The sequence below is a fragment of the Urocitellus parryii genome, chromosome 8, assembly GCF_045843805.1.
Source record: "Urocitellus parryii isolate mUroPar1 chromosome 8, mUroPar1.hap1, whole genome shotgun sequence".
Lineage (NCBI taxonomy): Eukaryota > Metazoa > Chordata > Mammalia > Rodentia > Sciuridae > Urocitellus > Urocitellus parryii.
Genome location: NC_135538.1, coordinates 127,842,850 through 127,864,668, shown reverse-complemented (window position 1 = coordinate 127,864,668; position 21,819 = coordinate 127,842,850). Strand labels below are relative to the sequence as shown.

General features: G+C 38.5%; 2 protein-coding genes across 2 annotated transcripts; one reads left to right on the top strand and one right to left on the bottom strand.

The window, feature by feature from the left end:
• Window positions 1–7,805: 7,805 nt before the first annotated feature.
• Zkscan4 (zinc finger with KRAB and SCAN domains 4) lies at window positions 7,806–15,733 on the bottom strand. The gene is made up of 5 exons (XM_077801653.1): window positions 15,025–15,733; window positions 13,730–13,877; window positions 11,640–11,722; window positions 10,366–10,489; window positions 7,806–9,368 (listed from the first exon to the last, which is right to left on the bottom strand). Exons 1-5 carry the CDS (start codon window positions 15,442–15,444, stop codon window positions 8,476–8,478), a joined length of 1,668 nt encoding a protein of 555 aa, XP_077657779.1. The 5' UTR covers window positions 15,445–15,733; the 3' UTR covers window positions 7,806–8,475.
• Window positions 15,734–18,693: 2,960 nt separating this feature from the next.
• Nkapl (NFKB activating protein like) lies at window positions 18,694–19,911 on the top strand. The gene has a single exon (XM_026414553.1). It carries the CDS (start codon window positions 18,694–18,696, stop codon window positions 19,909–19,911), a length of 1,218 nt encoding a protein of 405 aa, XP_026270338.1.
• Window positions 19,912–21,819: the final 1,908 nt, after the last annotated feature.

Below are 21,819 nucleotides of genomic sequence, written 5' to 3'. Positions count from 1 at the left end.
CTTTCCTTTAATTTATTTGACTTGATGTTTGGAGGTTTCCCAACATATAGGGGTAAAAGCAGGAAAATCCTGCAGTTTGCTCAGACAACTGTACAATTAGAGCTTTGCACTGTTTTTAATAATTCTTAAATATGCTGCACAAAGCATTCAACTCTTAATTTAAATTGGGGATAATATGAATGAAATATTTTATTGAAAATGTAAATAAAAGTGGAATAACATGTAGACCCCCATGCACATATTCACCCAGCTTCAACAGTTATCTACTTGTAGCCCATTTTGTTAAATTTATACCTTCTCCTCCTCACTTCCTCTGTATACTTTTAGAATAAACTTAAAATATAAACTTTAATTCAGGTAGAAATTATTAAACAGATCTGGTGACTGAGTTCCCTCTTGTGTGGGATTTTGTTGTTGTTGTTCTTTGATTGGTTGGTTGGTTAGTTGGTTTGGTTAGGTTTTTTGTTCATATTTTTGTTTGTTTTCAGTTTGGGATATTGGGGATTGAGCCCAGGGGTATTCTACCACACCCTTGGAACTACATTCTCAGCCCTTTATTTTTTATTTTGAGACAGGGTCTCACTAAATTGCCAAAAGCCAGCCTCCAACTTGCAATCCTCCTGCCTCATCCTCCCAAGTTGCTAGGATTACAGGTATACACCAACATACCCAGCCTGAATCCCCCCTTGATCCAAACCTCTATCTTTTTTTTAAATTTCTTCATAAGTGGCATAGGAAGTTAGATTTTAAGTCAAGGCCATTACTAACATTTCCCCATCACAAGGAAAATAAATAATCTAACACACAGCATACCAACTTCACAAAGTTTATTCTAAAAAATACAAGCTGGAACTGACATCCATTTTCCTCTTTCTGCAATTCTTTTGGATGTCAATTAGATTAATTATAATCCTTGATGTTATTTGAAATGCACTCATATCACTGGTATTTAAATGACATGCTTTTGATTATAACTTTGGTAACTTAGAGTTATTTTTAATAGTTAAATTAGCATTCACCTGTCATACAAAAGATTAGACCTTAAAAACTGCATATACAACTGAGGTGTGGCTCAGTGATAGAGTGCTTACCTAGCATGCACAAGAGACTGGGTTCAATCCACAGCACCCCAAAAAGAAACAAAATATTTTTTAAAAGAAAACTACCTATATATCCATTATCTGTTACCCCTTATTTCAGCTACCTGACTTCTTCCAATTGAAGAAACATCAACTACCTTGAATCCCAATTTTATTCACTTCTTGCTTTCTTTTGTTATATATAATTCTATTACATATGTATGCATTCCTAAGAAGTATCATTCTTATTCTTATTTATCTATTTTTGCAGTGCTAGAAGTTGAACCCAAGGCCTCATGCCTCGATAAGTGCCCTACTCCTGACCTATATCCCCAGCCCTTTATTTTAAGTGATTTTAGTATTCTTTTACAGAATTTTCAGTGAAGCATTGATGTATTTATTCCTTCAGAAATATAGCAGGACACATGCTATAAACCTGGAAACAATCCTGTTATTTTTTTTTTTTAGAGAGTGAGAGAGGAGAGAGAGAGAGAGAGAGAGAGAGAGAGAGAGAGAGAGAGAGAGAATTTTTAATATTTATTTTTTAGTTCTTGGCAGACACAACATCTTTGTTGGTATGTGGTGCTGAGGATCGAACCCAGGCCGCATGCATGCTAGGCGAGCGCGCTACCGCTTGAGCCACAGCCCCAGCCCCAATCCTGTTATTATTGAAGGAAGGAGTCATGACAATAATATAATATTATCAAAACTACATTTGAAAACCAGAAGATATAATGAGAAGCTTGATATATTGAAAGGGTTAATAGTGATATATTTTCCATCTATTGGGAATATAAGGACTGATCATAATCTATGAACAAACATTCATTTATTTAGCAAATAATTTATTAAGTACCTATGCAGTAGGAAATATTTTCAGGACTTAAAATACATAAATGAACAAGACATCCAAATATCCTAGGCTCATCTTTCTAGCTGGGGGAGTCAGACAAATAATCAAGTAAATAAATAAAACATACAATATATTAGAAGAAGATAAAATGTTTTTTAAAAGACTCATCAGGCTCAGGAGAAGATCAGGAGTGCTAGTGCATAGAGGACAGTTTGAGTATTAAATAAGGAGATTGTAGTAGGCTTTATTGAAAAACGGCCTTTGAGGGGAGGAGACTTAAAAGAGGTAAGAAAGTTAGTCAAGTAGATTACTCTAGGAAGAGTAGTAGCTAGAGCAAAGGTCTTGAAAATATGTATGTTTGTTGTATTCAAAAAGTAATAAGGTCCAGCTACTTCAGAGGCTGAGGTAGGATAATCACAAATTCGAGGCCAACTTCATCAACATAGGGAGACCCAATCTCAAACTGAAATAAAAAGGAATGGGGATATAATTCAGTGGCAGAGTGCTTGCCTAATGTGTGTGAGGCCCTGAGTTAAATTCATGGTACCACATAAAGAAAAAAGAAGAAAGGAAGGAAGGAAGAAGGAAAGAGAAAACAAAAAGAAACAAGGAGGCCTGGGCCAGGCCTGAGAAAGGGGGTAAGAGATAGGAGATTAGGTGAAAGAGGTAATGGGAAGCCAGAATTTTGAAGAGATTTGTCCACCTCTGTAAAGACTTGGGCTGTTGATTTTGGTAAAAAATGGAAACCATTGTAGGGTTTTGAGTGAAAAAATGATGTGTGTGATACAACATAGATTTAAAAATAGATTTTAAATTTTCTCAATATGCTCTTGACTGACATATTGAGAAGAGAATAAGGGGAGCAAGAGTCCACTCTTGCAAACTTTTTGCAAGCTACCATACTTATAAATTTGAAAGACAGAGTGTCCTAGACCAGGATGGCAGCAGGAAGGTAATGAAAAATGATCAGTTTCTGAGTCAACTTGGAAAATATACCACAAATGAAAACTTAACATGTAAGAATAGAGGGTAGTTCTCAGGCACTTCAAGGGCAAAGCCAAAATCTTGTTCATCTTCTTTTTTATTCATCTTTAATTCCTTAGTGTTTGATCACAGATATGACATAAACCATCACATTTATTGAATCAATGGTGGGGACACAAAACTTATTTAGAAAAAAGGAAAAGATTGGTATTACTGGAAGCAAGAATGCCAGCACTTTGGATTCCAGCAGTAGGTGCTAAGAGACCTTGTTTTATTATAATAAGACAAAAGAATGAGTTGACTCAATTTTCAGATTCACTCATTTAATAAGAACTCTGCTAGAAGAAAATATAATGGTAAGCCTAATACATATCTCACATATCTCTTGAATATCTCACATGTATCTTGTATATCTCTCAGCCCCAAACCAGCTGTTCTATGTCCTGTGCTATATACAAATGGGCATGGAAAGGTACCAACTCCATCTCCCAGGCTCCCAATGTTGATGGGTAGAATTGATGAGACAGAAGGAGAAAATGGTTAAAGGTTTTAACACTTTAATTAATACATGAGAACTTGTTATTTGATGAATTAAGCAATGTGTTGTCTGTTTAAGAATTCACTCAGAGAAAATTTGAAATATGGCATATTGCTTGCATTTAATAAGTTACATTAGGAATGTTTTCCCAGACTCCTGAAAACCTTGAAGAACCCAAGAAATTGAAATTTTAAAAAGAGATTTGGAAAGGTGTTCTGAAGATTTTAGATAATGACCCAATTCCTAATTTTAAAAAATACACAATGCAGACAAGAATATATCACAATGTACATTCAATTATTAGTTGTGAAAGAGAACAAGGAGAACTTGCAATTTCAAATTCCAGAGTCTTAGATTGATGTTGCAAATAGAGAGGGATTGCTAATGCCATAAACCAAGTGAGAAATGGGGGTAGATAAAAATAGAAAACCATATATATATATAGTAAAGTAAAGTGAAACATTCACCAAAAAAAGTTAACAGGAAAGTGGTCATCCTGAAAATTTTCTATAGCAGCAACATTATTTGAAATGTAGAAAACACATACTAGACAAAACTGATGGAAAAACAGTTTCCTCATTTGAATCTGTAAGACTCAATTTTACTATCATGAAAAAAAACCAAAATGGACTAAAAAAAGTTTTTAGAGAAAAGCAGATAAGCTGAGTTTACTTAGTGGTTGAAGTTCTCATCATGGGTAATGAGGAAATAGTATCATACAGATGTAGGGCATCATTGGAAGATAAGATACTGTCAAAAAGCTACAGGATATTTTTCAAATATAGTCTATTATTAAACATTTATGATTCCAAAATATAGAGGTTTCAGCTAACAAGTGATTTCCAGTTATCTATCAATTATTAACATTTTGAGAGTACTTAGGTAACACTTATTTGTATAAGCAGACCCTCACAACTTTGTGAAATAAGTTGTCACTCTTACTATTCTTTCTCCCATCAAAGGAAGAGGCAGAAAAGGTCTTCTGCAGCATTACACACATCTTTGCCAAAATTAAGAACCAATCTAGGTGGACTCTTCATCAAAAGTTATTTTTGTTATAACCATTCATCCTACCTAAGTAGCAGAGGGGAGAAATAGAGGGTTTTTACCTGGCTTTCAGTTGGAGAAATAGAATTTGTGTATTTGGTTTTTTATGGTGCTGGAGATTGAACACAAGTCCTGGTGTGTGCTAATCAAGCACTCTACCACTGAGCTACATCCCAAGACCAGGAGAAATGAAATAGAATGCGAGCTAACCAATGCTAAAATTTCTAAAATTAACTTAAGAAAGCATGTAAAGTGGTATTGTTTTATACTTTATATGCTGCTTATTTTTTTAGCTAAGCAGTTTACTAGGTCTCAATTTTCAATTTTATTTGAAGATGACTTTTTGCTCATCCTTTAAATAGTCTAGAGAAGGTGGATGCGGTGGTGCACACCTATAGTTCCAGTGACTGGGGAAGCTGAGGCAAAAGGATCACAACTTTGAGGCCAGCCTTGGCAATGTAGCAAGACCCTATATCAAAAAAAATAAATAAATAAAAAGGACTGGGAATGTAGCTCTGTGGTAGAGTACCCCTGGGTTTAATCCCCAGTATTTAAAAAAGGCCAGAAATATAATTCACTTATTTATAAAGACACATTTATCTTATACAAAAGTAGAGTATCTAAAAGACTATCAGCAAAATATTTTATTTTTTAATTTTTTATTTTTTGGAGTACTAGGGATTAAACACAGGGATGCTCTACCACTGAGCTATACCCCCAGCCCTTTTTGAAACAAAATCTCACTAAGTTGCTTAGGTCCTTGCTAAATTGCTAAGGCAACTTGTGATCCTATCACCTTAGCCTCCTGAGTCACTGAGAGGTGTGTACCAGCATGCCCCAAAGTAAAATAATTTCATTTTTAGGTAATACTTCTTATTTTTATAAGCAGACTTTCACAACTTTGTGAAATTTTATAATACTGTCAAATAGTTTCCCAGATAAGATCTTTTTTTTTTTTTTTAGAAAGAAAGACTGAGTTTCTTTCTTTTTTTTTTTTAAAGAGAGAGTGAGAGGGGGACAGAGAGAATTTTAATGTTTATTTATTTTTTCTTAGTTCTCGGCGGACACAACATCTTTGTTTGTATGTGGTGCTGAGGATCGAACCCGGGTCGCACGCACGCTAGGCGAGGGCGCTACCGCTTGAGCCACATCCCCAGCCCCCCAGATAAGATCTTGATCATAAAATGTCAGTGGTTTTCTAGCACTTCCTGAATGAAGTTTAAACTCTTTGCTCTGGCTCCCTTACCTAATTCGTCAAACTTGCCTTATTTACTGAATTTAACAAAGTCATGATCTTTTCAACTAAACATGTCATCCTATCCATATAATAATTAGTCATACCCCACAAGTAGTATTTCCTTTCTCTGAACTTCTATAGCCTTCAGCTTACCACTCACAAGATTATTTCTCAGTGTACTATCTTCTCTGTTACAAATCTTGTCGAACTTATCATAATAAAAACCTAAGTATATAGGTATGTACGTTTTATCCCTTCCACTGTCTAGCATAGTAGGTACTAAAAATACTTTTCTATGACATTCCTCTCCTCTACAGAGATTTTAGGGCCAGAAGAGTGAAAGAAGGTCCAGGGATCCTCTATTAATTTCAGAATTATATTTGTATTGTTTTCTGGTTTCTATAACATGCCTCTCTTCATGTAATTCCAGAAATAGTTAAATACCACTGAGCTTGATGTCACTCACCTGTAAGCCCAGATACTCAGGAGACTGAGGCAGAAGGATTGCAAGTTTGAGTCCAACCTGGGCAATTTAGCCAGATCTAGTCTCAAAACTAAATTAAAAAGGGACTGAGGGCATGGGTCAGTAGTAGATTTTCCTGGGTTAAATTCCTAGTACCAAACGAGAAAGAAAAAAAAAATACAGTTGCTAGCTATTATGGTTTGGATGTGAGGTGTTTCCCAAAACTCACATGTGTGACAGTACAAGGTTTGGAGGAGAAATGACCTAATCAGTGAATACCTGATGGGACTAACTGAGTGGTAACTGGAGGCAGGTGGGGTATGGCTGGAGGAAGTGGTTCATTGGGGGCATAGCTATGGGTATATGTTTTATATCTGGAGAGTAGAGTCTCTTTCTCTCTTTCTCTCTCTCTCTCTCTCTCTCTCTCTCTCTCTCTCTCTCTCTCTCTCTCTCTCTCTCTTATCATCATCATCATCATCATGTGAGCTGCTTCCCTCTGCCACACTCTTCCACCATGATGTTCTGCCTCACCTCCAATCCCAAGGAATGCATCCTACTGTCTATAGACTGAAATCTCTGAAACTGTGAGCCTCCAAATAAACTTTTCCTCCTCTACAATTTGTCTGGTCAGATCCTTTAATCATAGCAGTGAAAAAGCTGACTAAAACACTAGCCCATCATGAATTTGAATGTTAAAAGTCATTCTAAGATTAGCAAAAATTTAGAAAAGGTAAAGATTATAAGACAAAAGGAAATGGCCAGCTGGTAAGGTTAATTTAAAATGAAATTTTAAAAAGCTAGACAAGATTAAGTAGAGAAAGTCTACAGATTTGGAAACTAAAGAAGTTTAAACTGGACTAAAATTGGGGATAATAAAGGCAACGAAAGATAATAGAGGATTATTAAATGAAGAGCCCTTCTGTTTTGAAAGTACCTAATCAGCCTGCAGTACTTCAGAGCAGGAATCCAGAAATGGCACTTGAGAACAGACATGAACACTATGATGTTGGTTGAATAAAACATGATCAGGCAGTTATCAGAAGCAAAATCCACTTATGACATAGTCTGGCAAGGCTGGAGGCTAGTGATATACTTAAGCACCTAAGAAGATGATATCAGTCTTTGAAGAACAGAGGTGATTTGGGTGGAAAATAAGGGATATCACAAAACTCTTGTTACTCATGTTTAACTCACAGCTTTGAGTCTTGATTTCATATGTTGATTCTTTGGATATTGTAGAGTTCTTTTCTTCAGAAGCTCAAGATTCTCAATGTGCTTCTACCTACAGTTGGGTTTCTATTCATATAACCTGCCACTAATCTAATTTTCCTATTCCCATCCCACAGGGAAGTTTTGAAGCCACGAATAATAATTATAAATATTTAACGAGATTGCTCTCACCTGGAGGAAGTTTAAGCTTACCTGTCATAAGCCTTTGTGCAGTTGACTTTAAGTAGGGGGAGAAGGATATACAGGGATCATAGAACTTGGTTAGGCCCAAGATATGTAAAAGGTGACAAAGAAGATGTTGAACATTAGAGAATTACATAAAAATTCATAATCATTTTACCTGACTTAATAAATTAATTTTTATTTACCTGAATGCAAAAGAGTAGCAAACCTGATTGCAATAATACAATTCTATGGATGAAGCCATCTCCCAATATCTTAATCATTAAGAAGTTGTTTAAAGCATTCTTACTATTAGTACTATCCTCATGAAGAAATATGGATTCCCCCACCCCAAATCTGGCACAAATACATAGTATTGACCCAGAATCTAGAATCTGAGAATCAGACACAAACACAAATGGCATTAGTTACAAATCTCTCAGAAATCTAGACACAGATTTCCAGAGCTATGCAGATCATTTCACAGGTACATCCAGTCAATATTTATTAGCACCTATATGCAAGGCACAATGAGGGGTAAAAGACCTCATGAACCTGACCTACTCATGAAGGATTCATTATTAGAAAATGAATGGTAAGAGCAGCAGCCCCCCAGATTAAGAATTATCCATCCAGGAGAAAACAAAAATACTGCTGTGGCATTTAGCTATTCTGGAAGGCCATTTAAGTCCAATAGGTAAGAATAAAACATTTTAAGTCAACCTTTTCCAGACAACATTCCTCAAAAAAGTTTGGTTCCAACCAATTGCTAGAATGTGGAAGATAATTCATCTCAGATTGTTTCCTAACACATGATGATGCACTGGTAAATAAAGCCCTGGCCTACAATTTCTGTAGTGCTCCAGGCTAGCTTCAGTTGAATTACAAATAAGCCCCAACTTTGGCATGTATAGTCAGTGAGACAGAATTTTTTTTCCCTACATGGCTCCTCTGATGTTGAACAAGGTATGAAGTTCGGGTGAAGCCTTTTCCACATGCATCACACTGATAGGGTTTCTCACCAGTATGGATTTTTTGATGTTCAATAAGGCTTCTATTCTGAGTAAAACTTCTTTCACACTCATTACATTTATAAGACACAGGAGTTCCAACATTTTCCCACTGGCTTTCTATCCTACCGTGACCTTCCCAGGCCTCTCCATGCTCAGGCTCCTGATTTTTATCAGCATGGATCCTCTGATGTCTCAGAAGATGTGAATTACGCCTAAAGGCTTTGCCACACATCTTGCATTGGTATGGCTTCTCTCCAGTGTGAATTTTGTGATGTTCAAGGAGGCTGCAGCTCTGGCTGAAGGTTTTCCCACAGTCATCACACTCATAGGGCTTCTCCCCAGTGTGAGTTCTCTGATGTTTAATAAGGTTTGAACTGTGACTGAAGACCTTGCCACATTCTTCACACTCATATGGCTTCTCACCAGTGTGAACTCTCTGATGAATGACAAGGGCAGAGCTCCCAATGAAGGTCTTCCCACAGTCTTCACACTCATAGGGTTTCTCTCCAGTATGGATTCTCCTGTGCTTGGTCAGGCCTGAACTCTGAGCAAAACTCTTTCCACATTCATGGCAAATGTGTCGCCTACTCCCTATGGCATTTTTCTGCTTTCTTTGCAACCCACCCTCATCCTGTTCACCAGCTTCTGCACCTGCAGAGATTTGTGCAATGTCCTCACCAAGATGGTACAATTTCTGCCCAGGCTTTTCTAGATGTTCCTTTGCTGGAGGCAAATCCTGAATTGTAGCCTGTATTTTACCACCTGAAACAACAAGCCAACAACTGTTAATTATAGGAGCAAAGCTCTGTGATGAAAAGTGATGAGGCAAGAATTACAGAATTATATGCTTGCCAAGGATGAGAATTTAAGTTCAAAAATAAGGGTGGGAATAATGGAGGAAAAGGAATGCTGGAAAGGAAAGAGACCTGAGAATGGAAATGGGGCCATTGAAAGAAGGGGACAACTGGAAACAAAAGAAGTGGAAGAAGAGTATCAAAAACAAAGTACTATATTGAGCATTTATGGAGTGGAGGCTTGAAAGAATAGTAAGGCAGAGTCATAGACCCAGGATTAGATACCGATAGGTCTGAGCAGAAGGCAATCGTAAACAGAGGAAGCAAAAGGATTTCTGAAACATTCTGTAACAAACAGCAAAAGTAGAAACTTAGAAATTGATCACTGATCAATGATACACGTTGTTATTTCTGCTCTCATTTCAGGCAGAAGTAGGATCCCCAAACAGAATAGGCATTGGTGCTGGGAGTTCTGAGTCAGAGCACCCACTGTGCCATCAATGAGCTGTGTGACCTCTGACAAGTCGGATAACCCTCTGTGTTTCTTCACCCTCACCTCTAAGAGAGTGTAGTCTGTAGTCAATGTCTGAGGTTACTACTAACTTTCACACTGTTTGACTCAATGGTCTGTTTCCTGAAGAGGCCCTTCAGGTTTTCTCCTCTGTCAGGGCTAGAAATTCAAAGGAAATCAACATTTACTGAGCACCTACTTGAGCCACAACTGTACCAAGGTTTGTATCTACTTCCTCTCATTTAAACTGACCAGAATACTGACATGATAGAGAAGAAGGCACGGATCAGAGGTTTAGGAGTTAATTATACATCTGACCATTAACAGGGGTTCAGAAATGGTGGTTCTGAAACCAAACATACTCCAAACACGTTCTAACAATCCGGTAGGTTCTAATACACAAAATGAAAGAAAAAAAGATACCTTAGTAAAAATTAGGGACTATTAATCTTACCCAGGGAGACTAGGTTTCCACAGTTTTCCTGCCTTTCATCTCTGTAGAGGTTCATTTGAGATGAATTCAGCTGTGTCCAACCAGGAGAGAAGGTCAGGGCCACATTTTCCATTTTCAGCATCCTCTAAAACAATAAATAATCCCACTTAGTACTTCTTATATATAATGATTATATGATTATAATTCTATAATCACTCCCAAAGCAGGATACTTGCAAAGAACAGACATAATTCTTTAAAAAGGGCCTACCTAACCCTATCTCAATAAAATCTTTATTTAAAAGAACTGTCAAAGGCAAGAAACAATTACATTTGATGTAAGTACTTTCATATAAATATCTAAACAGTCCAGAAAGTGAAAAGGTTTGGAAAACAAGGGGCAAAACAAAAGGAGTAGAACCATATCCAAACTCTCCAAAAGATGTGTGGTATGCTTTGGTAAAGGAGCAAGTAAGGGCTTATTTACATTAATGGTTTTTAAAATACAATGAAATCTAGATCTGAGGTAAGAAAAAAATACAAAAACTCTGCAAACACTGAGTACTTCAAGCAGGACATTAAAGACTGAGAAATGAAAATCTAGGTTTAGTAAATCTTCCTTCTGGGAGTGGTGACACACTCTGTAATCTCAGCTACTTAGGGGAAACTGAGGCAAGAGGATCACAAGTTCAGGGCCAGCTTCAGCAACTTCATGAGACCCTGTCTCAAAAAACAAAAAGGGCTGGGGATTATAGGTGTGGTAGAGCACCCTGGGATCAATCCCCAGTACCACATTAAAAATAGGGCTAGGGATATAGTTCAGTTCATAAAGTGCTTGCCTCACACACACAAAGCCCCAGGTTCAATCTCCAGCACCACAAAAATAAATAAATAAATAAACAAGCAAAAAACAAAAAAGTTGGGAATGTAGTTCAGTGGTAGAGTACTTGCCTAGTATGTGTAAGGCCCTTGATTTAATCCTCCTCACTGCCAAAACAAAACACCCCATAAAACAAACCACCATCACAATGAAATATTTAATTGTTGAAGAAAAAAATCCCACTGATAAAGGAGCTAACCAAAGAAAAGGGAAGCACAGAGAACCCTTTCCTGTAAGAAAACAGGAAAAGCCTCTTAAGTGGGCATCAAATATTAACCAATGATGAGATGAGAAAACTCAAATCCTATGTGGATTTAGAATGGGGTAGGGTAGAACTGGGGAAAGAGGAACCTAATAGGAAGCCTACCAATAGTAAAGTGTGTGGAGTATCAGAAAGGGGAGGGCTTTTAACTCACCTGGGACTGTGGAGTGGATCTGGCAGCTACTGGGGTATCTTCTCTGCAAATGATTCCCTGAGAAAGTCCAGGAACCTGGAGAACTAAGAAAGAAAGAAACTCTGGATAAGATATACCCTGGTGTTTAGCCTCCTTGCCTTATGGAATCTAAGATCAAAAACTGGGTTAGAACAGGGCAGGGTGGTGCATGTCTATAATCTCAGGGGCTCAAGAGGCTGAGGTAGGAGGATCATGAGTTAAAAGCCAGCCTCAGCAAAAGTGAGGTGCAAAGCAACTCAGTGAGATCCTGTCTCAAATACAAAATTGGGGGGCTGAGGCTGTGGCTCAGTGGAAGCACACTTGCCCAGCATGTGTGAGTCACTGGGTTCAATTCTCAGCACCACATAAAAATAAATAAAGGACTGTCAACAACTAAAATATATTTTTAAAAAATACAAAATAGGGCTAGGGCTATGGCTCAATGGTCAAGCGCCCCTGAGTTCAATCCCTAGTACTCCAAAATTTAAAAAAAAAAAAAAAAACTGGGTTAGGAAATTGTTGCTGAGAAGTTTATACAGTGTATTCCTTTCCAAAGTGCAAAGGCCTAAGGAGTTCTGGTATGCTCCTGCAGACACACAAAAAACATGGGCAGAATTCTTGGGAGGAATGGTAAAGTGAATATAATATAAAACCAAAACAAAGCTTTTCATTTTTAGACCTTTTGGTCTTCAGTTTTGATGGGAAGAGAAAAGGGGTTTTATTTGTTTTTGTTTTTTGTTTTGGTTAAACTGTCTTTAGTGTGTATTAGAGTACTTTCCTCTTAGGTTCTGAAAAACTGAGAAAAATAAGGCTGATCCCATAAAGAATACAGAGAAGTAGAGAGGAACCTCACTTTCCCTATAAGAAATGAACACTGCAAGATTCAGAAAAGGAGTTGGTTTAGGCCAAGACTTCTGTTGGGAAATAAAGGCTATATGTTGAATGGTAAGTCTAAGTATTGTACATTCTGGGAACCTGCCTGAATGAACCCCCTAGAACACAAAGTTGCTTCCTGATAAATGATTTTCACCCTGTTTTCATTACAAATCTTATATTTAGAAGATGTATTCTCTTTAATTTGCAACAGTCCTACCATTTCTGGCTTTACAAATTTAGTTGGCTTTACAAATTCTACCTTATTTTCTTCATAGCACTTGTGAATATCTTAAATTATATTATTGATTCATTTTTATCTTCCCTACTAGAATATGAGCTCCACTAGAGCAAAAATTTGGTCTCACTGATGACTCTATTCCCAGTGCTAACAACACTGACTATTATAAAAAAGGTCTCCATAAATATATGTTAAATGAAAGGAGATCACTAAGTTTTTAAAAATAAATTCTTTCCTGGTGCCAAGTTTAATGAAGTCTTATTTAATATGTCTAGGTTTGGTTAGGAAAACTTTCTACTATTGTTTAAAATTCCTGTTTTAGTTGATCAGTAATCAGCATATAAAGTAAACATCAATAGTCAGTCATGGTGGCACACACCTGTAGTTACAGTAACTCAGGACAATGAGGCAGGAAGATCATAAGTTTGTGGCCAGCCTCAACAATTTAAGGAGACCCTCAGCAACTGTGACCCTACCTCAAAAAAAAAAAAAAAAAAAGGACTAGGCTTGGTGGCTCACACCTGTAATCCCAGAAGCTTGGGAGTCTGAGGCAGGAGGATCTTGAGTTCAAAGCCAGCCTCAGCAAAAGCAATGTACTAAGCAATTCAGTGAGACTCTGTCTCTAAATTAAATACAAAATAGGGCTGGGTTTGTAGTTCAGTGGTCGAGTGCCCATGAGTTCAATCCCTGGTACTTCCCAAAATAAAATAAAATAAAAAGTAAAATGGACTGGGGATGTAGCTCAGTGGTAAAGCACCCCTGGGTTCAATCCCCAATACCAAAAAAAAAAGAGTAACTGTCAGTGGGTATAATGAACTGAATCAAGTCTTTAGAATTCATACAGCCCAAGGCTAGGAATGTAGGTCTGTGGTGGAGTATTTGCCTAGCATGTACCTAGCACTACAAAGTAAAAAACAAAAGTAGATTCATACAACCCAGCCCAGAAAATAATACTCACCTCTGTCTTGTAAGTGCTGGGATGCAGGAGATTCATGCTTGAGCAGAGCCTTCATTGGTTGGAATTGGTTATTTTGTGATTCTTGAACTGGTGTCAACAATGCCACCTTGCAACAGAGCAGTTCTTGCCCCTGGTGACCACCGGGAGGCTGAAAGTCATTCATCAAGCATTTCTATCATGCCTTCTACATGTTATTTCTACTTTCTAGGCACTAAGACCTTTATGAATATTAATCCACTTAATTCAGACAACCCTAAGAGCTAGAACTTTGTGACTACAAAATTGAGGTCCAGTTTAGGTAGCTCACCTAAGACACCCAATTTATAAACAGCAATGCTAATATAGGAGCTCAGGCAGAACAATTCAAGAGCCCATAATCTTAACCATTATTCTGTGCTCCCCCATTATATGCAATTGTGCTTTTATGAAACTGTTTGGAATCTGGTGCTAAATTCTCAAAGAATACTAATATTTCTTCTTACCTGAAAAAATCTGGATAATAGTATCTAGTTTATGGGGCTTAGGAGACTAGTAAATAAGATTAAATAAGATTATAGTAGGCCAAACCACTCAACAGAGTTTGGCACACGGTATGTCCTTGTTAAATGCAGATTTTCTTCCAGACATCAGTTAGTTTTCAAGTTTCTTTCTCATGTGCGCTCAGAATTTCCCACATTCTTTATAAAGAATGTAAGAGACTCCAGATGATTTTTCACTGTTACAGAGCTCAGTGGAATCGATCCAAGTAAAGAAACTTGGTTTCCTGATAACTGAAGGCTCTGAGAGAACTTGCACAAGAACACTGGAAAAGATAAAGAGGAAACATTGTAAAACAGATGAGAAGATGGGGGTAAAAGTTCATCCATTTTTTAACAAGTTCAAACCCAGTGGTCTGTGAACTTGTATAGGAAAAAAATCGTCTTTTTTTTTTTACTAGTCTCTAAGAAAAATGTAACATTTAAACAAGCCAATGCGACATAAGCAGTACTAAGACTTTGTCATCAAAATAGGTCTTATTATTTAGCACATTTAAGTTTAAAAAACACATATATAGCTTTACTGGACGTTTAATCATTTAATCATACACATTGCTAACTGTGTATCGATATGATTGAGTTCTTTTGTAATCCTTTATATTTTTCTTTATGTATTTAAATACTCTGAGTAAGGGTCCAGAATATCGATAAGGAGGTTCACAATACAAAAAGTGATCTTAAAGAAATACCCCTCTCTCTGCTCTGATCTTCAGGAAGGCACAGACCACAGCTCTCAGATACTAAACCTTTTCTTTCTACCTGAGGTGTGGGTTCATCCAGATGCTTCTCCAAATACTCCAACAGTACCACCACCTCCTCCCCGCTCTCTGGATGCTGCTCCCGCACCCAGTTCTGCAGGTCCCCAGGTAGGCTGGTCAGGAACTGCTCCAGCACCAACAGCTCCAGAATCTGTTCCTTGCTATGCATCTCAGGCCTCAGCCACTGTCGGCAGAGCTCCCGGAGCCGGCTCAGCGCCTCTCTGGGGCCTGAGGCTTCCGGATAACAGAAAGCCCGAAAGCGCTGGCGCGAACATTCCTTGCCCCAGGCGAGGCTACCGGGTGCGCTCTCCTCAGCAACCGAGGCGGGTTCCTCCTTCTCCACCTTCACAGTCAGAATCCCCATCTGCTCTTCTGCAGAGTGGGCTTCCAGGGCAGTTTTTTCTCTCCGTTCTCTAGCCATCCCGAGCAAAAGCAGTGCTTGAATCACACTGTAGCGCCCGTTGAATATCTTCGGAGAATTAATGAAAGATGGGAACTACTTGCCAGTAAAACTGGAAATGGTTCCCTCCTCTCATACCAGGGGCCCAGATCTTTCCTGAGGCGCAACTGCACAGATCTCTCCAGTAGTTCGTGCCTTGTGCAGCATACTCCTCTACACCCCACCCTAATCCCACAATAAATATTCTCAAAGGATGTCCTCCGGGTGAAAGTGAACGCTGTCCAGACACACGGGAGAAGTTGAGGCTGGGGTCTAGGAAGCCTCGCGGGGAATCAAAGCCACTTCCTGGGCTCTCTAGGAAAGTCCTCTCGGTGGTTGTCTCCGAATTAACCCGTTAGGGATCCTGTCTTTACCCTCATTTAACGGAGGTTTGTTAAGGAGAGAATGGCATACCGTGAATCATAAGAAATAGGACAAGAATCTTCAAAATCTAAAGGTTGCTGCTGGGGTCCTCAATTCTTTCTGATGTAAAACTTGCCTAAAAACCTGTCATAAAATTGACACTAAAATACAGCTAGAAAGCAGTGTTTCCTAGAGTCTTCAGAACTCTGGTAGGAGTTTTTGTTCCTTAGAAACATCAGAGAGGCAGAACACATCACCAGGCACTTGTTTCAGAATAATGACTGCCTCAGGTCCTTGCTCCCCCAACACCTCCCTTAGTCTGCCACCTTCCTCCCTTTGAGGCAAAAACAGTAAATTGAAGGAAAGCTCTCCCACCCTGACCTCATCCCCTCACAAATCCTTAACACATTCTAGGCAGTGAACTGCCAATGTAGCCACTGAGATAACTCCAGAAAAAGTAACCAGAAACGTCCTCCCCCAGCACCAGGTTACCACTTTGTTTTCCATAGCCTGTTCTCCAAGTTACCAATTTCAGTTTCCATGGCATGTAACCAGGCTTATGTTGCTCTCTGCTTCCAGAAACTCTCTAGTCCCTTGCTTTAGGTACATATTTTCCTCCTGCTTTCTTCCTTCCTGTTTCTTTCCAGACCCTATTCATGGTCTAGCACAGTGGGTAGATATATAGGCTCTCAAAGCAGGTCAATTGAGTAATCCTGACTTTATCACTCATCAGCTAGGTGATATTGATAACTTAAATTTAACTTCTCGGTATGTATGTGAGTCAGCTTTTTGTTGCTGTGGCAACAATTCTGAGAACAATAGTAAAATGTTACATGTAAAAACAATTTCATTTTAGCTGAACTTTCAAAATCTGGTGCTTTTTTTAATAATTGCAAAGTATTGTTTTCCAAAACTGTACCTAATTCTTAAAGTTCTTCAAATATATTTGTGTTCTGTTAGTGAGTATTTGTTATCTATAAATAAAACACAAAAAAATAAAATCCTCTCACCTCCAAAATGCATGATATGTGTTTATTCTTATTCCCAAGCACACCTTTTGCACTAATGTTTTTTTGGCCAAGTCAGGGGTGAGTAAACTACTGTCTACAAACCAAAGTTGACTCATTGCCTGCTTCTGTGTGACCTGAGTGAGGAATGGGCCATTTTTGATCTGTAGACAGTAGTTTACTCACCCCTGACTTAGTGACATATGAAACCACATAAAATTCAGTTTCCAGAAATAAAATTTTATTGGAACAGAGTTAGGTCCACTTATTTACATGTCTATGGCTGCTTTTGCTGTCCAAGAGTAAAAATCAAACAAAATGTTATTTGTGTAAAAAAGAATTTCATGCTGGGCATAGTGGTGCTTGCCTGTAATCCCAGCGGTTTGGGAGACTGAGACAGAGGATTGTAAGTTCAAAGCCAGCAACAGTGAACAGTGCAACAGTGAAGCCTAAGCAACTCAGTGAGACCCTGTCTCTAAATAGAATACAAAATAGGGCTGGGGATGTGGCTCAGTGGTTGAATGCCCCTGAGTTCAATCCTTGGTACAAAAAATAAAATAAAATTCATCCTTCCTGTTAGAAAAACTGTATTTTAAAAAAAAACCCTATATTTTAATTGCATTCTGAATAAAAAAATTATATTTCACCTATCTTAAAAATGTGAAAATTTGTATTTTCTCTTGCTATCAGTATATCATAGCTCCATGGTAGAGCGCTTTCCTGGAATTCATGAGATTTTGGGTTTCATCCCCAGCAGTACAAACAAAACAATGAACAAAACACAAAAACTAGGTATTTATATAATATCCTCCACATTGCCTCTTGCCCAACAAAGCCTAAACTATATTGGTCTTTTACAGAAAATATATTCCACATCTGTTGTAGGTTATAGGTTTCCTATACAAACGGATATATTCTAAAATTCATTTTCCCACGTGCTATTGGTTTGTTAATATTTGAATTTCCCATCAAATACTGCATGGCTTAATTTCAGTAAACTGAAGTAACATTTCAGATCCATTTCATTGAACTATTAAGTCCTCAAAACAAATTTTTTCTTTATTTACAGAGAATCTGTAGTGCTTACCTTATTCATTGCGATATTTTCCATATACGTGTGATCACTCATTTATATTACTCCCAGCTTGCCAATTCCTATATTAGAATGGTCTACGGTATGGTGCTAATCCATGTCCTTTTCAATCACATTACTAAACTTCTTAGATCAAATTATATATTTTGGTTCTATTCAATTTAATTTCCTCACTTCATTGTTTACAATCCTAGCATCATGAAAGCATCATTCCTAAATTGTGGTTTAGCTCATCTTTCACTTTCAAAGTCTATGAGCTAACTGAACGGATCAACTTAACTAGAGAGAACTCTGGTGAGAGAAATGCCTACGTACATTTTAAGACCAGGGAGAAATGGTTTTGTGTGAAATATTCGCCATTTCAGAGAGTTTGCTCTAAAAAATATCTTCAGAAAGTGGTTTCGAACTAAGTTTCTTAAGAAATGACCCCAGATGAGGAGAGTCAACGGGGGAAAATTCGGGAAGGCTGTGATTCAACAAGAGAGGAACTAATTAGTTTATTTCTCACGGGGGGGCCCAGGTTGTAGAAAGTAAACTTTAAAAAATAGGCACCCACTCCCAAAAGGAAGACCCATACAGCCTTCCCTGATACCGGCACCTCACCGTCCAGGCGCTGACTCGGTGTTCGCCTGGCAGCCCCACGGAAGCAGAAGCCGAGCGCGGGGAGCCCAGGAGCGGTTCCTAGTGCCTGCCCCTGCGTAGACAGGAAGTGTCGAGGCCTCGGTGTCTGCAATAACTGTCCTGCGTTGGCCATTTGGAGTGCTGCTCATGGCTCCAGTATCTCGGTCCAGCTATTCCGAGGATCCCCCAGGTTCTCAGAGGCCACGACGCAGCTCTTCTGGGAGCTCACCGTCTGCGCGGAACAGGTGCTCCCCTTGGGGTGGCAGTTCCCGCCCTCACTCCCGAGGACCGGAGGGCCTCAAGCCTCCCTGGGTTGGGGTGAGCGTTGGCCCTTCTTATCCCCTTAGCCGCGCTGAGTCTTGGGAGCGGCCTCCAGGCCTCCACAGCTACGACTTCTCCTCCTCCTCTTCAATTTACTGTGGGGGATATCGCTACCACCACCGTCACCACCACTATGGGGGCGATTGGCAGTGGGCAGAACACTATGAGAAGGAAAAGGAGGAGAGCTATCGGCAAAGGAGGCTGAAGGAGAGAGAGAGAATTGGGGAGTTGGGTGCGCCTGAAGTGTGGGGGCTGTCACCAAAGTTTCCTGAGCCAGATTCTGATGAACATACCCCAGTTGAAGAGGAGCTGAAGAATCAAAAGAGTACCAATTCAGATTCCAGCTCTGAAGAAAAAAGAAAAAAGAAGACCAGTCGTTCAAAAAAGAAAAAAAGAAAGAAGTCCTCCAAAAGAAAACATAGGAAGTATTCTGATAATGATAGTAATTCAGTCTCTGACACTGATTCTAGCTCCGATGATGATAAAAAGAAAGTCAAAAAACCTAAGAAGAAAGACAAGAAAAAGAAACACAGAGCGAAAAAATACAAGAAAAAGAATAAGAAGACTAAAAAAGAATCCAGTGACACAAGCTATAAAGCTTCAGAAGGGGAATTTCCAGAAGGTATCTGGATGGGACTGTCAAAGACTGCAGATACAATGGATTTAATAGGCCCGGAAGCACCTATAATACATACCACTCAAGATGAGAAACCTTTGAACTATGGTCATGCTCTGCTCCCAGGTGAAGGTGCAGCTATGGCTGAGTATGTAAAAGCTGGAAAGCGTATCCCGCGAAGAGGTGAAATTGGGTTGACAAGTGAAGAGATTGCCTCATTTGAATGCTCAGGTTATGTCATGAGTGGTAGCAGACATCGCAGAATGGAGGCTGTAAGACTGCGTAAAGAGAATCAAATTTACAGTGCTGATGAAAAGAGAGCTCTTGCATCCTTTAACCAAGAAGAGAGAAGAAAGAGAGAGAATAAGATTCTAGCCAGTTTCCGGGAGATGGTGTACAGAAAGACAAAAGGGAAAGATGACAAGTAAAGACGTTTGTTGCACAGCAGGACTTTCAACAACAAATTTTCCATCGCCAAAATAATTTGAAAAGATTTTACAGTGCTGTTATACTTACTACATTAGTAAGTCTCTCAGGGGAAAAAAAATCTGCTTTTTAAGATATCTTTAGTCATTTCATTTTTATTTTCCATTTAAAAAATACCTGCACATGATTTTTAAAATATTCAAATGTTACTGAAAGAGCGTAAAAGTAAATCTGTCACTCCAGTCCCCAATTTCCCTTCCCAAAGAAACCTCTTTTTGGTGTCTCCTGTATCTTCCCATCGTTTTGTGTTTATACAAGGGCATACTTTGCTGTATGAAGGTTAGCTTTATCCTGAAAAATGTTTTAAGGGTTTTTTTCTTCCACATTTCTTTGATCTTTCTTTTGGAGGGCTTCATTGCCTCTTGGAGCCAGTCATTTGCCTCGAAAGGACTAAAAGAATCTCAAAAAAGAACAAAGGATTCAAATTGAGTATATTATTCTGGTTGCAGTTAACAGATGAGCTTTTTGAAAAATAGAAGACATTTGATTCTTATAAACTGAAAAGTCTAGACAGCAAATGTATTTCCAGTATGGCTTTACTAAAACTTGGGATTATTTCCCAATCTTTCTTTTCCATGAGTCATTTTCCTCAAACTGGTTTCAAAAAGACTGCCAAATCTCCTGGTCTGCCTGTAAATAGGAAAATATTTGTAATATTGTCTATAATATCTGTAAAGAGCCAATATTTCTGACTTCACATTCCAAACAAGAATCCAGATTTTCTTGGGCCTCATGCCCACTTAAAACAAGGGCTATTGCCAGGAAAACAGAAAGGCCTACTCCCAGAGCTACAGGTATAGTTAGTTTATGAGTTACATGGGAAAAGAGTGCTATCTGCTGAATGAAAATCAGGGTAATGTTGGGCAGGGAAAATAGACAACCAACATATGCCTGTGGTGTTGGATTTAAAAAAAAAAAAACATGAAATAGTAGATTTGCTGAAAGTTGAAGAAAGTCTTGGCTTTGACTATTAAAAACCAACTTCTGATTAAAGAGGACATAGGGTTTATCCATAAATGAGATATAAGTGAAATGATGAAGATTGGAGGTACTTGAGTCTTCCAAAGAGTAGATTGGGGTCACCTACACTAACTATCAAAGAAAAAATGAGAAGATATAAAGGAGGAGCAGAACTCATGAAGAGAAGACCAGATCAGGAGGTACTCCATGCACAGGAGAGTTAGCATTGAGAGACTGATTCAGGATTCTATAGGGAAGACTAGAATAAACTCAACTTGTGGTCTGTCATAAGGCCTTTGTTGTCATTTAGTGATTTCTGCCTGATATTTCACTGACCTTGACAAGTTCAATAGTGGCCAAACTATCTCATTTGAATAACACCCTTCTCAAGGCTCAAGACACTGGTAAGCTGAAGGTGCAAAGGTGGGCTTCTAGAATCTAGCATGGAAGTGTAATGTGAAAGGTCACCTTCATCCCAACATATGGTACAGTTGAAACTGGACCATTCCAGCTTGAGGTTTTCCCAAAAAAGATGGGGGAATATTGATGAAAGACTGTTACATCTTCATTTTTAGAAATAAACAATTTATTCCAAACTAAACACAGGAATTGACAATTTGCTTTCTTCGCTTAATGGTAGATCTTGGAGATGTTTTGTGTCTGTCCATCTCATTCTCCTAAATGACTTATAGCATTCCATTGTATGAAAGGACTATATTTTACTGAATGTTTAAGGTATTTCTTATATTTTACTATTACACAGTACTGTAATGAAAATTTCTATGATGTGTGACAATATACCTAGCATATTCATCTAAAATAGAATTATTGGGTCCCAAAAAATCCTCTGAAAGCCGGGCACGATGATGCATCCCTATAATCCCAGAGGC

Excerpts from the sequence above, each read along its gene's own strand:
- Zkscan4 (XM_077801653.1), bottom strand. The coding sequence starts at position 15,444 with ATGGCTAGAGAACGGAGAGAAAAAACTGCCCTGGAAGCCCACTCTGCA. Across the intron at positions 13,878-15,024 it reads TGGATGAACCCACACCTCAG|CCTCCCGGTGGTCACCAGGG; the intron begins GTAGAAAGAAAA and ends AATGACTTTCAG. Across the intron at positions 10,490-11,639 it reads GATCCACTCCACAGTCCCAG|AGGATGCTGAAAATGGAAAA; the intron begins GTGAGTTAAAAG and ends TTATTGTTTTAG.
- Nkapl (XM_026414553.1), top strand. The coding sequence starts at position 18,694 with ATGGCTCCAGTATCTCGGTCCAGCTATTCCGAGGATCCCCCAGGTTCT.